The sequence below is a fragment of the Haliotis rufescens genome, unplaced genomic scaffold, assembly GCF_023055435.1.
Source record: "Haliotis rufescens isolate VD_foot unplaced genomic scaffold, xgHalRufe1.0.p SCAF_2, whole genome shotgun sequence".
NCBI classification, from domain to species: domain Eukaryota; kingdom Metazoa; phylum Mollusca; class Gastropoda; order Lepetellida; family Haliotidae; genus Haliotis; species Haliotis rufescens.
This window is the reverse complement of record NW_025963890.1, coordinates 11,666,048-11,680,194: the sequence shown is the minus strand read 5'-3', so window position 1 is coordinate 11,680,194 and position 14,147 is coordinate 11,666,048. Positions and strand designations below refer to the sequence as shown.

The following is a 14,147-nucleotide window of genomic DNA, read 5'->3' as shown; positions in this document are numbered from 1 at the left end:
TTTATGTTGAACGACTAAATATGTAATTTTTATACACGTTATTACAGCAATTGACTAATTGAGAACAAATAAAGGCAACTTGTCATAATTGTAATAAAAATTACATTGAACAAAATAATGTCTAAAAACGTTTGATGAGTATGACCAATATGATAAAATGTCCGTGAATTGTGTAAGATCATTTCTGGGTCTCAGTTCTGAGTGCATGTGTTGGCGTCTTTCTTTCTGAAGGTCTGCTGCATCAAAATGTTAATAATGTTGGAATAAAAATTACATGTGAACAAATTAATGTCCCGAATTGTGTAAGATCATTTCTGGATCTCAGTTGTGAGTGCATGTGGTGGCGTCTTTCTTTCTGCAGGTTACTTCTCAGGCGTCCACCTACGACCGCTTGTCACACTTGATTCCCGTCCAACCCTTGTTGCAGCCAATGATACAGTTTCCAAGAACGTTGTTACACTGTCTGTGACGACAATTCGCACAGCGGCCTTCGCAGTTTACACCGTAGGTTCCAGTTTCACACGCTAAAAAGCAATACATGAACACATAAACGGTCGGGTAAATACATTCTACACCCATGTTTGATGGTGCCTGAACATGAAACAAACCAGGGCCCCGTTCCTCAAAGCGATCTTAGCACTAAGGTGATCGTAAGTCCCATACTTTAACATAGGCTTACGATCATTGTAGCGTTAAGATCGCTTTATGGAACGGGGCCCAGAATTGGTTATTCGATGCTGACGTATTTGGTACGGGTGTTATATTTTTGGTCAAATCCAGTTTTTTAAGGGTATACTTTCTTTTGCTCAGCAGTTTAGTTACCGTTTCGTACAATTCCCTTTAAATGTTCATTAGAGCAACGACTATATCTGAGTGAGTGAGAGTGGGCGAACCAGTCCTGTTGAACGCCACTTTGAGATGAGGTGGGGGTTAGCGTCGCGTTCAAGATTATAAGATTATTGCACTTATATAGCGATGTGTGTGTGTGTGTGTGTGTGTGTGTTCTGCTAGTTCGGACTAATGCCGATTTTATTGTGCTAGCACACTGAGATAACATGCATAAAAGGGTAACAACAAGTACCATATTTTAAAGTCTTTTGGTATGACGCGGCCGGGGATAGAACCACCGGCCTTCCGCTCTCTGAGTAGACGCTTTACTACTAGACCACGGAGGCGGCCTAACGCAGCTTTGAACAGTCCTTGAGTAATATCACGGCGTTGCACCCTTCACGTGGGAGAAAGCTGAGGGACCGGTTCTACAAAGCGCGCTGATACGACGTAAGCCCTATACTTTAACACTGACTTCGACAGCACTATCACGTGACATCAGAGATGTTTACCACTTTAAGTTTAATGAAATCAACAGGTACGAGAATGGTGCTGATAGACCCATAATTATTATCAGGACGACTCCGGGATTTGATTTGTTTGTTTGTTGTTTAACGCCGCACTCATCAATATTCCAGCTATATGACGTCGGTCTGTAAATAATCGAGTCTGGAACAGACAATCCAGTGATTGACATCATGAGCATCGATCCACGCGATCGGGATCGATGACATGCATCAACCGAGTCAGCGAGCCTGACCACCCGATCCCGTTAGTCGCCTTGTACGACAAGCACAGTCGCCTTTTACGCCAAGCACGGGTTGCTGAAGACCTATTCTACAGGTCCCGGGATTTGAACTCACGATCAACGGATCCTGGCACGACTTAAATATACAAAAAGAACAACTCACAACTTCTATTTACGCCATGCACCAGGCAACACTCATCTTATAAAAACGGCTTACCTCCAGGTGAATATACACTACTGGTAATTGAATGATATAATTTCGGAATAACCCTATTTTGCATGTTCGAAAACAAAACAGGATTGAAAATGTTACAGTGTACCGATTATCATTTCAAGCGGAAACATCATATATATCTTTCCATGCACTGTTTTCAATCGGGTAATTCACTGACCATACTGACAGCGGTCGCCATAAAACCCTCTGTGACAACCTCCCTCGCACACCCCGTTAACATGGCTGCAGGTTTTTTTGCACATCCCGCACATAACTGTGCAATCTTCACCCCACAGACCATGAATACATTCTGAAAAACATAAGAATATTCACCATATGATCAAATATGAAATGCATATATCACAATTAGGAACACATCAACATCAACTACGGAAATAAAGAGAGAAACTTGGTGACTATCGCATGACTTTTCGCGTCCAGATCACGTCATCTCCCTGAAGCTAGTGTTCCTATGTGGGTGATTCGGTTTAAGTAGAGTGCACCTGTTCTATGTCCTACGCATTATTTTGAACCTTTTTTGACGTTTTACATGCACTAAATAGAAAAGGTACAGTGGCAGCTCTGTCATGGAATAAAACACGTGTTGGCCTCTCATAGTTGGTGCAATAGCAACACACATGGCTGGTGTGTTTCGCCTTCTGGCAGACATTTTGAATCATATCTAAGGTTGCTTTTTATGTGTTTTACTTCGGGTACAGCCCTCGGTTAACCTTGATTGACACTGGTTAACTCAGGCTGAATCTTAATTGTCAACTCTGGTTGCCAGAATATAGGTCCCAAGCAACCTTTGCTTATGGTCAGAGGCGGTTATAAGGATCCAATGGACATGCTGTGTGTCTTGGTTGACTGCATGTGATCATATCAGCATATGTGATCGATGCTCGTGATGTCAATCACTTGATTGGTCCAGATTGGATTGTTTACAGAATCCGTTATATAGCTTGAATATCGAATGCTGTGTAAAACTACAAACGAACAAACAAGTATCAAACGAAGAGACAAGGGCCCACAGGAGCGACAGTACAGTACTTGTGTTTCAATGGATCGACTTACTTGTGTTGCAGTTTTTTCCAACCCAGCCATTTGAGCACTTCCCTGGACACTTTCCTGATGTGGGGTCACATACGTCACTAGACGCACAGTGACCACATGGTGTTTTACAGCCACTGCCCCACATGCCGCTGTCACACACTGGATAGTGAGATAATAACAGTTATGACACCATTCAAAATAACAAATAGCTACCAATAACAAGCATGAAGGTCTAAGCATGAAGCAAGAACTGGAAGTATCTCAAGTAATTATTCATGTCTTCTGCACCTGGAAAGCACCCAACAGGAATATTAGTGGATAATTTAGCATATGGTTTGATTTGATTGTGATTGATTGTTAACTCCCATTCAATTTCTTGTTTTACACATTTATTTGTCCCTTAATATGACAGGCAGAAGGCAAAAACTCATTTTTTACAAATGGGGTGGTGGAAAGGGGTTTAACATCGCTTTCATATTCAAGATCACTGCACTTACAGAGCGACCTTTGTGCTTGCACTAGTCCCAACTAAACTCAGTTTTATAGTGTAAGCCCACTGAACCACCATGCTGCTTAACGTAAGTTTTCAAAGATGCCTCCAGGGATCGAACCATTGACCTTCGGCTCTCAGGGCAGACCTCTACCCACTAGGCCACAGAGGCGGTTATTTTAACAAATGTCTGCCAGAGCTTCTATACTTCTTTTTATTTTATTTGATTTTGCAAAAAGTATAGGGTATGGAAGAAGGGTTTGTCAGTCCAAACTTGATAACTGACATAAAAACAACAACTTAAACTCACCTTTATTGCAATATTTTCCAATCCAGCCATCAGCGCAACCCGAGGGGCAGAGGCCGTTGACGTTGTTACACACGTCGCCCTCTTTACACTGACCACAGGGAAACGAACAGCGAGAACCCCACGAGCCGAACTCGCAGGCTGCAAAATAGCCATGTGCTTGTTAGAATATAGAGGCCGATTTCCCATTTATTAAACATCACATAAACGTCTCATTCGAGAGTCAACCAGTGTACAAGACTCTAGCTGCAAACATGTGACTTCTGCAACAGGCATGACGTGAAATTCTGAGTGCAGGCAGACCATACTTTGCTATAAAAAATATAAAGGCGTTTTTTTTGTGTTTGTTTGATGACACACCTAATGTCTGACACCCCGGGCAAAGCTGTTATTATGTTTGATAAACGCTGAGAAACTTATTTCCATACAGGTAGACATCAACTTGTCAAGTGTGCTTTCCCAATATTGTTAAAAAACACGTCCTCAATGCTTCAACAATGTTATATTTGTTATAATTCTTTTTGGTAACTACTTATACATATATAAAATTATGATGGATTCAGAATTAATGTTTTACGTTTATCACAATCATCTCCTTGAAATCCTTTCGGGCATTGCTGTGTCTTTTCACATGTATCAATGTCTCCCATCCATTCACATGTGTCATCAGGGGCGGTAGGGATTAGCGGATCTTTGCTTGCGTCACATTGGGATGACGACCCATGAGTAGGCTCGTTTCCTAAATGAATAAAAAATTAATTGTATTTATTTTCGGATTGGTGAATAAATTGGATTTATGGTCAATGAGCAAATAAGAAAAGAAAGAACAAGCGTAAAAGCGAGTGTTTTCATATCCTGTCCCATGGCCATGTGAAGCTGTAAGTTAATGGATATGTTTATTTTCATCTGTCATGGGGACCTCACCAACCAGTACATAATCGAGTCTGAATATGACCAGTGATTCATATTAAGAGAAAGAAAATCATACCTCTACCTATACTGATTGAAACAAATATCAAAACAATCCAAAAAATAAATTTATCAATGCCCGCCATGTTTCTTTACGTCACGTGACGTTGGAAAACTCCTTACACTGTTTAGAGCTTATTTGTGCAGTGTTTTCCCGAACTTCATGATAGTACAATGATTAAACAAATGATAAACTGTCCTTTCATTCTTTTATTTACGTAAAACTATAGGGAATGACGAGCGTGTGTATCTACATATCAATTCTCACTGGGAATTGCAATGTAGTCCCTAGCAATTTAGTCTATAGTCATGCTTGCTGCAAGATGCTACCTGTACTCTACTATGTGGATCAGGGTGGTCATGTTGGGTGACATGGTTGACAGCGTGTCATCGTACCCCAAAGTCATGGGACGTTGCTCATAATATCAACCACAGGTTTGTCTGGTCCAGATTCAAATATGTACATGCCGCCTCCGGCGTACGTAGCAGATCTGGAACGTAGGTACGGGCGCACGCGGGGTTAAACAACAAACAAAATACTATTATTAATTTAAAAAATATAGGGAATTATGTACGCGAGGAAACATATTTTCACATCGCGATAATGTCATGACCCAAAATTCATGGTTTGAAGATCCTCACAAAGTGCTATTCCATTTTCATAACGACACATTTATTAACCTATTAGTTGATCCCCCCTACCGTTAATCTATCAAATGATAGACAACTGATAATAATCAAGTAAATAACATCCAAACTACCTGGTTGATTTAACGTTTCATAAATGTACTGAGTTTCTTTTTGTCTACTAGTACAATCACACAATGAATATCCGACACCGACAGTTTTTTAAAGGAAATATGACAGAAAATGTGCTAGTTTCGTTTCTTTGCTTATGCGGTTTTCAAGAATATCATAACCGGAAATAGTTTACCTAGCTCCATGCACCGATTTTATAGAAGTCTTATGCCTGCAAAGCGCTTGCGCATCTTTTATGACTAATGATTTAACTGGAAGAGTAGATCACCGGTCATAAGAACATATCGTTCGCTGTTATGAAGAGTTTAGAAATAGTGACAAGCATCAATAAACCTTGCGAGTTGTCAACATTAAAATCTCCTGTGTATATGCAGACCATCAACGACTGCCAAACACGTAAGAAGATCTTTCTTGATCAGTTTGGTGTTTCCTCTTATGCACGGTTTCGCGGATGAAGATTCATATTCCCGATGTTTCTTTGCATTGAGAAAACCTACTGAAGACAACCTTCACGTCACGTAGCTGTAAACGACTAGCCAAGCTTACCCGTAACTAAATGCACATCATATCAGACCAATCTCAATGTCAGTGAATCATTGAATGATCATCAATGTTAATGGCTTTTGCAGTTATGAAGACCTGCTTGTCATGGTGCAGGCTAGTGTAACCTGCTAACTATTTCATACACTCGTGGATGATTGTATCAATCTACGGGAGGCATTCGCCGGTATAATTTTATCTAATCTTTCATTATTAGCTGCAAAATCGTCAGGTCGGGGATATCCGCAAACAATTGTATAATATTAAAATCTAAGTGTCATACCTCAAATGGTGTGTAAACAACTCGTTTGGGATATTTCAGTTCAGAACATGTGAGTCTTAGCGACTATTGCATTTTACCCTGTATTCCAACAACTATTTCAAATACCATTTACATCAAAATTAAAAACAATATCACCTATGAATGGGTGTGCAACATAAGCATGATAAGCAATTATTGTTTAGATCTTTTCCTCATCTTGGAATAAATATATGTACTAATTTTCAAGATATTATATGCTGATCAGGATACAGACAATATGTCGTTTGGGCTGTTTATTCTACTTGGATTGACATTTAGTACACTCATATATGGTGCCTGGGACATCTGGGCTAACATAAACAGATTGAGACTGAAAGACATTTTCTTGACCCAGATTAGGACTTGCTTGTAAAGAATTAGACTGTTGTCTTATGATATCATGAATCAAACAATACTTAGTTTCAGTCCAAGAAAGTAGAAAAACTTCCAAGAACTTTGTTCAATGTGAACATTCAAGATGGCATCAAGCTTTGACTTTCTCAGCCGAATCACAAGAGCTTTAACAGTATCTCGAGACACAAGCAGTGACAACACTCCATCCAAAATCTCCCCGACAGCTCCCTGCTATGCTGAAATGTTGCTCCATGGCCTGTGTGATCTGTGGAGGGAGACTTTGTTCTGTGACGTAACCATCACTGTCGCGGGTAAGAGCTTCAGGGCACATCGACACATGCTAGCTGCTGCTAGCCCCTACTTCCGAGCCATGTTTTCATCCGGGATGCAAGAACAGAGCAAGAGTGAGATAACATTGCAGGACACAGAAGCAGAAATCTTTGAAACTGCCCTGAGTTTCATCTACTCAGGTGAGGAAATATCATTCTCTTTACTTTGTAATGTATTTAAGTTTTGTATCTGAAGAAATGAGACAATGGATGTTTGCTCACTCTTTCAACCACTGGTGTGCCAGTAATTGAATGTGATTTTGCAAGAAACAAATGGCATTAGGACATTTTCATGATTTTGTCAACTTTTGATGGGACATTCTCTTGTATGATTACCAACTTTAAAATAAATTGACAAAATGTACATGCATGTGTTGCAGAGAGTTTGATTTGGTACCATGTTTCCATGTCGATAGTGTCAGGTATGCAGGATCCGAGCCTATGTTTGTGTTCCAGGTCAGGTGGAGGTGACGTCTGAGAACTGCCAGGACCTGCTGGGTGTGTGTGACATGCTGGGGCTGGTGGACGTCGTCATGGCATGCAGTGAGTTCCTCAAGACTCAGCTCCAGCCAGACAACTCTCTCGGTCAGTCCTAGTACCAGAGTTATTTCAGACATTCACTTGATAAGTTGAAAACATCTATTCTGAGGCAATTTCATCAGTGGAAACAACCCTGCATAATGATTTTTCTATTCATGACAAAAGGTATGAGGATTCTGACACTCTGGTCTTCAGTCCATGTTTTCTCTGTTTACAAACAAAAAAGCTCCTGTCATGCTCACGAAGACACTTATGAAAAAGTCAATATCAATGTTATAAACATTTTGTATTATTTTGTCAACCTAACAAATCATGAATTTCATTACCATGATTAACAATATACCATTTGGCATATTTGGGTGGGTATTTAGAGTATACTACTCAAAACAAGTTAAAGAACACCCGCAATTGAAAGACTGTGTGTTGCAATACCCACCAGCCAAGACAGATTTACTGTAGTCTTAAGGAAAATGTGGGTGTTCTTTAACTTCTTTTGAGTAGTATATAATTGCTGTTGGTCATTAAAGAAGAGAACTTCTTTACAGGCTTGAGCTTACTGGATATTCAGATGCCAGTTTGCCATGTATTTTGCAGGTATCTACCTGTTTGCCGATGCCCACCAGTGCCTGGATGTGAGAAATGAGGCAGAAAATTACATTCAGGGACACTTTATGCAAGTTTCTCGAGAGGAAGAGTTCCTGACACTGCCCAAAGATGTGCTGATACATTTCCTCTCCAGTGAAAAACTCAGGGTTGAACAGGAACTTCAGGTCAGTATGTGCATCATCATCATCATCATCATCATCATCATCATCATCATCATCATGATGTCATTATTGAGTTATTCCAATCCTCTGCTGTCAAAGTGTCAGAAAACATATCAGGTTTTACAGCCTCAGGAGTATTGGACTGTGTTGCCGTACCAAGCATATCTAAATGTGACTCTCTGCAGCTTCTGTATTCTTGAGTGGCCCAGTTGTCTACGGCACTACAATTCCCTTGCCTGCACCTGAAACCCGCGATCGTTGGTTTGAATCACATATTTGCTGTGATCAAGTTTCATGGTTTGTCAGCACCATACCCATGCTTGCTGGTTTCACCAACTTGGGAAGTGTCCAAGACCTACTTCACTTTAAGCTTTCCTCCAAAATTAGCTGACAAGCCATGATATAACTGAACATCCCCGAAATACAGTTCAAAGATGCACACGGTTAGATACTGTTGGTCAAATCTAAAAAAATCTGGAACTCATTTCGGACTACCTGGTAGAGGTTCATGTAAATTATCTAAATGTGTGTTTGTTTGTTTGTTGTTTAACGCCATACTTAGCAATATTCTAGCTATATGATGGTGGTCTGTAAGTAATCAAGTCTGGATGAGACAATCCAGTGATTGACAACATGAGCTTCGATCTACGCAAATGGGATACGATGACATGCATCAACCAAGTTGGCGAGTCTGACAACCTGATGCCACTAACCGCCTCTGACGACAAGCATGGGTTGCTTAAGACCAATTCTAATCCATAATCTTCACAGGTAGAAAGCAAGAAAGACAGAAAGGTCCTTCTGAATTTTCACTAGTCTTGGACAAATGGACTGGTGGCTGTGTCTAAACCTGATGCATTGAATCAAACTTACTCACCATACTCCATGATGCTCTGTCACTCTTTTGTATTTTGCACATTTGTTTTACAGGATAATGCTGTGTAGAAGGGGTGCCTATTATGCATTGAAAATGAGGTTTGACTTTTCTCAATGTGAAAAACATTCCCTGATTACTACGAGAGATTGTTAGAACATCATCTTTTCTTGAACTATTCCAGGTATTTAATGCAGCTATGAAGTGGATTCACCATGACCTTGCAGTTCGGAAGAGGCAAGTGTTTGATGTCATGGCACCCGTCCGATTTCCCATAATACCTCAACAGAGTCTAGATGCTTGCATTGATAGATGCCAGGATATCAGCCTGAAGATAGCGCTGCAGAAACTTCTACAGGACTACAAGATGGATCGTAAACTCTACGTAGAGCTTAAACTCTCCAGAACACACCCTCACATGCTCCAGCCCAGGAAAAGTGCAAGGAAAAATATTTTCGTTATAGGTGGTTACACCCGAGGAAAGGATTCTCGTTGGAGTGACATTGAGACGCTGGTCTCTGGTGAGCGGTACGACACATTCCACCATCTGTGGCATGGTATACCGTGTATGAAGAATGCACGCAGTGGTCATGGTGTGACAGTGCTGGACAGAAGGATTTATGTCATTGGGGGCGAGAACGATGCTCTGATCAACGACAGTGTTGAGTGTTATGATCCAGCAATAAATAAGTGGTCAGCGCTGCCAAATTTGAACTACCCTCGGTGTGGCTTGGGAGTGTGTTCGTACAAGAAATACCTGTTTGCATTTGGTGGTTGGATAGGATCGGAGATTGGGAACACGATAGAGAGATATGACTTTCAGACAGATGCCTGGGTGATTATTGGCCAGCTAGAAGTGCCAAGGTTCGCAATGGGGGTGGTAGAACATGAAGGTTAGTAGGAGAAAATATTGGATATTCTGTTATGCTGACAATGCTAATGAAAACCGTGATTTGTTTTGAGGAATAATAAGATACTTATGATTGTTAGCAATAAAGTAAACACATTTATTATACATGTTGTATTGCACATCATTAGGCACTTGGCAGTATAATATTCAAGATGATACCAGTATATCATTATTATAAAAGTGTTTGTGATTTGAGGATTATCGTCTTCATGACTTCATCATGATTATGTCATGAATATGATTAATGTGTAACTTCCAATGCCATTATGATCTATGTGTTCTATGTGCCATTAGTTTGAGTGAGGTGATAGGTGGTCTGAGCCTTTGCTTCTGTTCCAGGTCTAATCTATGTGATAGATGGTCTGAGTGACATGACAAACTGGCCTGTGTTTCTGTTCCAGGTCTAATCTATGTGATAGGAGGTCTGAGGGACATGGCAACCTGGTCTGTGTTTCTGTTCCAGGTCTAATCTATGTGATAGATGGTCTGAGGGACATGGCAAACTGGCCTGTGTTTCTGTTCCAGGTCTAATCTATGTGATAGGAGGTCTGAGTGCCCTGACAAACTGCCTAAGTTTCCGTTCCAGGTCTAATCTATGTGATAGATGGTCTGAGGGACATGGCAACCTGGTCTGTGTTTCTGTTCCAGGTCTAATCTATGTGATAGATGGTCTGAGGGACATGGCAACCTGGTCTGTGTTTCTGTTCCAGGTCTAATCTCTGTGATAGATGGTCTGAGGGACATGGCAACCTGGTCTGTGTTTCTCTTCCAGGTCTAATCTATGTGATAAGAGGTCTGAGTGCCCTGACAAACTGCCTATGTTTCTGTTCTAGGTCTAATCTATGTGATAGATGGTCTGAGGGACATGGCAACCTGGTCTGTGTATCTGTTCCAGGTCTAATCTATGTGATAGATGGTCTGAGGGACATGGCAACCTGGTCTGTGTTTCTGTTCCAGGTCTAATCTATGTGATAGGAGGTCTGAGTGCCCTGACAAATTGCCTATGTTTCTGTTCCAGGTCTAATCTATGTGATAGGTGGTCTGAGTGACATGGGTAGTACAGAGTTACGGCACATGGAGAGCTACAACCCTGTAACCAAGGAGTGGCAGAGACTCAGTGACATGCACATGTCACGCGGCTACGTCGGCGTCGCCGCCATCGACAACTACATCTATGCAGTAGGGGGGTGGAATGAGAACCATGGGTCTCTTGCATCAGTGGAAAAATATTCCATTGAAAATGTGAGTTTTGACTGGTTTTGGTTAATATATGTATTTACAGTTTTCTTAGTTTTAAAGAAAACACAAAAAACAACTGTTTGTCATGTGTTTGTTGTTGTATGTACTGTGACGAGGATGAGGATCCTAGTCGCCTATCATGCATATGGATATATGATCATGATAAATATGTGGTACTGTGCAAAAAGTTGGGTATTTAATAGACTAATAGCCAATAGCTGTGAAACAAATTGAGATGTAGTTATGCAAAATGAATAGTGGGTGATATTCATGTTAATCAATAACCATCTTATCATGCTTATGTCATGTCTAAAATCTTAGATCTGTTTGAAAGAGATACATTTCTTGTGTATTGGCTAGAGTTCATCAAGAGTTGTGTCCCTTTGATAGGTTATACAAACACAACATGTGCATAGTTTAGTACCATGAGCATGATGCGTACTATGCTTATATATAAGCTGTCTGAGTAGATGGGGTATTTGGTACTATTTACACGGCTTCTATGTGGTCTGCTAATCAGGGAACAATCACTGGATTGTCTGGTCCAGACTCGATTATTTACTGACTGCCGGAATATTGCTGAGTGCGGCATTAAACAACAAACAAACAAACTTCATTTAGACCAGCAATGCTGACAACAGTAGGTGGTACAGTCAAGCCTCAGTTTCTGAAGATGTCAGACATGTTGACTACTGTATGTATACTGTTTACTTCAAATAGATTTATCATAATGATGGTTATTGATAGAAATGTACAATATGAATGAGGGACTCGATATTCTGCATGTTGGGGGCAACTAGAAATTGTTCCCGAAAACATGGAAAATAGTTGGAAAGTATAATTAAGCCTTCTCTTTTATCCAAAAACATCATTGTTCCTGGACAATGTGGACATCCTGAAAAATGTCTTGTAGAACTAATTATAAATAGTTCGGCTCCTAACAGTGACCCAAAAAATATTTCATATTCAACATCATGAACATGAGTCCTAGTAATGATGAACAAATAAGGTGGTGAAAAGAAACTGTGTAGTTAATATACTTATTCCAGAGGATAAGCTCCAATTCCAAATTCTTTGCCTGAATTAATGTGAAAATAATGTACTATAAACATTGCAGCTGGTTATTTGTTCCTTTAAAACAGTAGTAAACACATTGTACATGCATTATGTACATTTATCATGTTTCTTTGTGTCACAGGACATGTGGGAGGAAGTGGCGCCGATGTCTGTGAGGAGGGCTGGCGCCGGCGTTGCAGCTGTCAATGGTCAAATCTATGCAATAGGTGGCCGGACGTACACACTTGACCACTCTGCCCCTGCCACCCTTGACCTCATGGAGCGCTACAACCCTGCAACAGACACATGGGTCAAACTGACCAGCATGGCAATAAGCAGGTGTGAGGCGGGTGTTGTGGTTGTTTGATGACTCACAATCAACATCTGAGTCAGACCAAAGAGATGGGCCATGGTGATATAGGTGGAATTGTAAATCGACTCACAATTGACATGGTGAACGGATGGGCAGTGGTGATGTTGGTCTGATTGTAATGGGGCCACGGGTGGCCCAGTCATCTTAGTCGCCACAATTTGTTGTGCAGAGTTGCGTCCCTTCAGGTATGCCAGAAACCTATGATTTTGGGTTCAAATCCCGGTTCACTCCAATTATGTTTCTAGGTTTGTTGCACCATACCCGTGCTCGTGGGTTTCACCAAAGTGGCATCAGTTCAGGCTTTCTTCGCACATTAAGCTGACATGCCGTGATATAACTGGAATACTGTTCAAATCTGTGTTTAAGACAACTCCCTCCCTTTGAGTGGATGATAGCTCACAATCAGCACATGAGTCATTGCAGATTGTTCATCAGAGTTGAAATGGACGAGTGGCTTGAAACAAACAGGGTTGTCTGTGAGGCAGGCATTGATTGAGTTCCGGTGCTTGAACTGTGTTTTTCAATCTGTGATATTACTAGGAATTCAGTTAGTAGGAATACAGCAATGTTGGAACAAGCATCTCTAGTAATGTATTATAAAGCCAAAAGAGTTTACTCGATGAAGGCCAGGAGGCTGAAAGCTTGGAGGTTACATACATACTACTCAAATGAAGTTAAGGAACACCAGATTCTTTCATATTACTATAGTTAAAATGTCATGACATCAATAATATTGTGAAAACTCCAGTCTTTCTTTGTGTGGATTATTTCCATGTAAGTTTTTTTAATTTATTAGTTTCCATATTTCTTAAATGCATTTTCTTGTTTATTAATAATGATATCTTGTTCATTTTGACAGGAAAATTACAATTATTCTCTGGTAGAATCTAGTGTTACAACTAAGGGTGTGTTTCATCTACAGAAGCATTGTTGATACATCCTGACCTTCCTATCCTTTCTTCTTCATGTTTATGCATTGTTCACAGTGTCATTGTGTTGGTGTTTGTCCTGTGCGTTAATCTCAAGTCAATGCAAGTATCTATTTTCAGGAAGCCTTTGGGTTTATTGCAAATCGCGGTTATGTGGATAATGTTGATATTCAATGAAATGATTAAAATGCTTGTGAAGTAACTTGTTGGTGTGAGTTGTTTGAGTGTTTATGATAGGAAACAAAACATGTTCACAGGTTATTACGAATCTACTGATCTTTCAATGTTTTGTGTTTTAGGAACTGTTAAATGAGCTATGATTTTCTAATATGCTGTTTGATTGAATTAAATACATTATTAATAATGGGTAAATGGGTAAATGTACAAGTGGGAGAAGCAGTCTTTTTTTTTATAAGGTATGAATTTCTGTTTTATTGAAGGAACATGTTGAACGTCATGCAAATCAAATTGTATGGAGGTGCCCTTCTTACATAGATGACCAAAAGGTAGGAACGGCTTGTGACCTGGCCGTCACACTTTAATGGCAGCTGCTGGTCCACTAGTGAG

The 14,147-nt window shown here is 40.4% G+C and overlaps 2 protein-coding genes across 3 annotated transcripts; one reads left to right on the top strand and one right to left on the bottom strand.

Moving 5' to 3' along the window:
* LOC124111607 (scavenger receptor class F member 1-like) lies at window positions 1–4,725 on the bottom strand. 2 transcript variants are annotated; one of them, XM_046471374.2, is made up of 6 exons: window positions 4,629–4,725; window positions 4,218–4,379; window positions 3,644–3,781; window positions 2,865–3,002; window positions 1,969–2,100; window positions 1–524 (listed from the first exon to the last, which is right to left on the bottom strand). In XM_046471374.2, the coding sequence occupies exons 1-6, from the start codon at window positions 4,693–4,695 to the stop codon at window positions 382–384; spliced, it is 780 nt and encodes a 259-aa protein (XP_046327330.2). In that variant the 5' UTR covers window positions 4,696–4,725; the 3' UTR covers window positions 1–381. The 2 variants fall into 2 exon arrangements, with proteins under 2 accessions (XP_046327330.2, XP_046327331.2); XM_046471375.2 differs by having other exon boundaries at window positions 4,635–4,711.
* A 925-nt stretch (window positions 4,726–5,650) lies between these two features.
* On the top strand, window positions 5,651–13,782 carry LOC124111608 (actin-binding protein IPP-like). Its single transcript, XM_046471376.2, has 7 exons — window positions 5,651–5,764; window positions 6,630–7,033; window positions 7,349–7,477; window positions 8,027–8,202; window positions 9,258–9,966; window positions 11,002–11,225; window positions 12,421–13,782. The coding sequence occupies exons 2-7, from the start codon at window positions 6,688–6,690 to the stop codon at window positions 12,643–12,645; spliced, it is 1,809 nt and encodes a 602-aa protein (XP_046327332.2). The 5' UTR covers window positions 5,651–5,764; window positions 6,630–6,687; the 3' UTR covers window positions 12,646–13,782.
* Window positions 13,783–14,147: the final 365 nt, after the last annotated feature.

Coding starts and splice junctions, on each gene's coding strand:
- LOC124111607 (XM_046471374.2), bottom strand. CDS start 4,695: ATGGCGGGCATTGATAAATTTATTTTTTGGATTGTTTTGATATTTGTT. Junction 3,782..4,217: donor AGGAGATGATTGTGATAAAC/GTAAAACATTAA, acceptor GCTATTTTGCAG/CCTGCGAGTTCGGCTCGTGG. Junction 525..1,968: donor TGGCGACCGCTGTCAGTATG/GTCAGTGAATTA, acceptor ATTGCTTTTTAG/CGTGTGAAACTGGAACCTAC.
- LOC124111608 (XM_046471376.2), top strand. CDS start 6,688: ATGGCATCAAGCTTTGACTTTCTCAGCCGAATCACAAGAGCTTTAACA. Junction 7,478..8,026: donor CCAGCCAGACAACTCTCTCG/GTCAGTCCTAGT, acceptor TGTATTTTGCAG/GTATCTACCTGTTTGCCGAT. Junction 9,967..11,001: donor GGGGGTGGTAGAACATGAAG/GTTAGTAGGAGA, acceptor TTTCTGTTCCAG/GTCTAATCTATGTGATAGGT.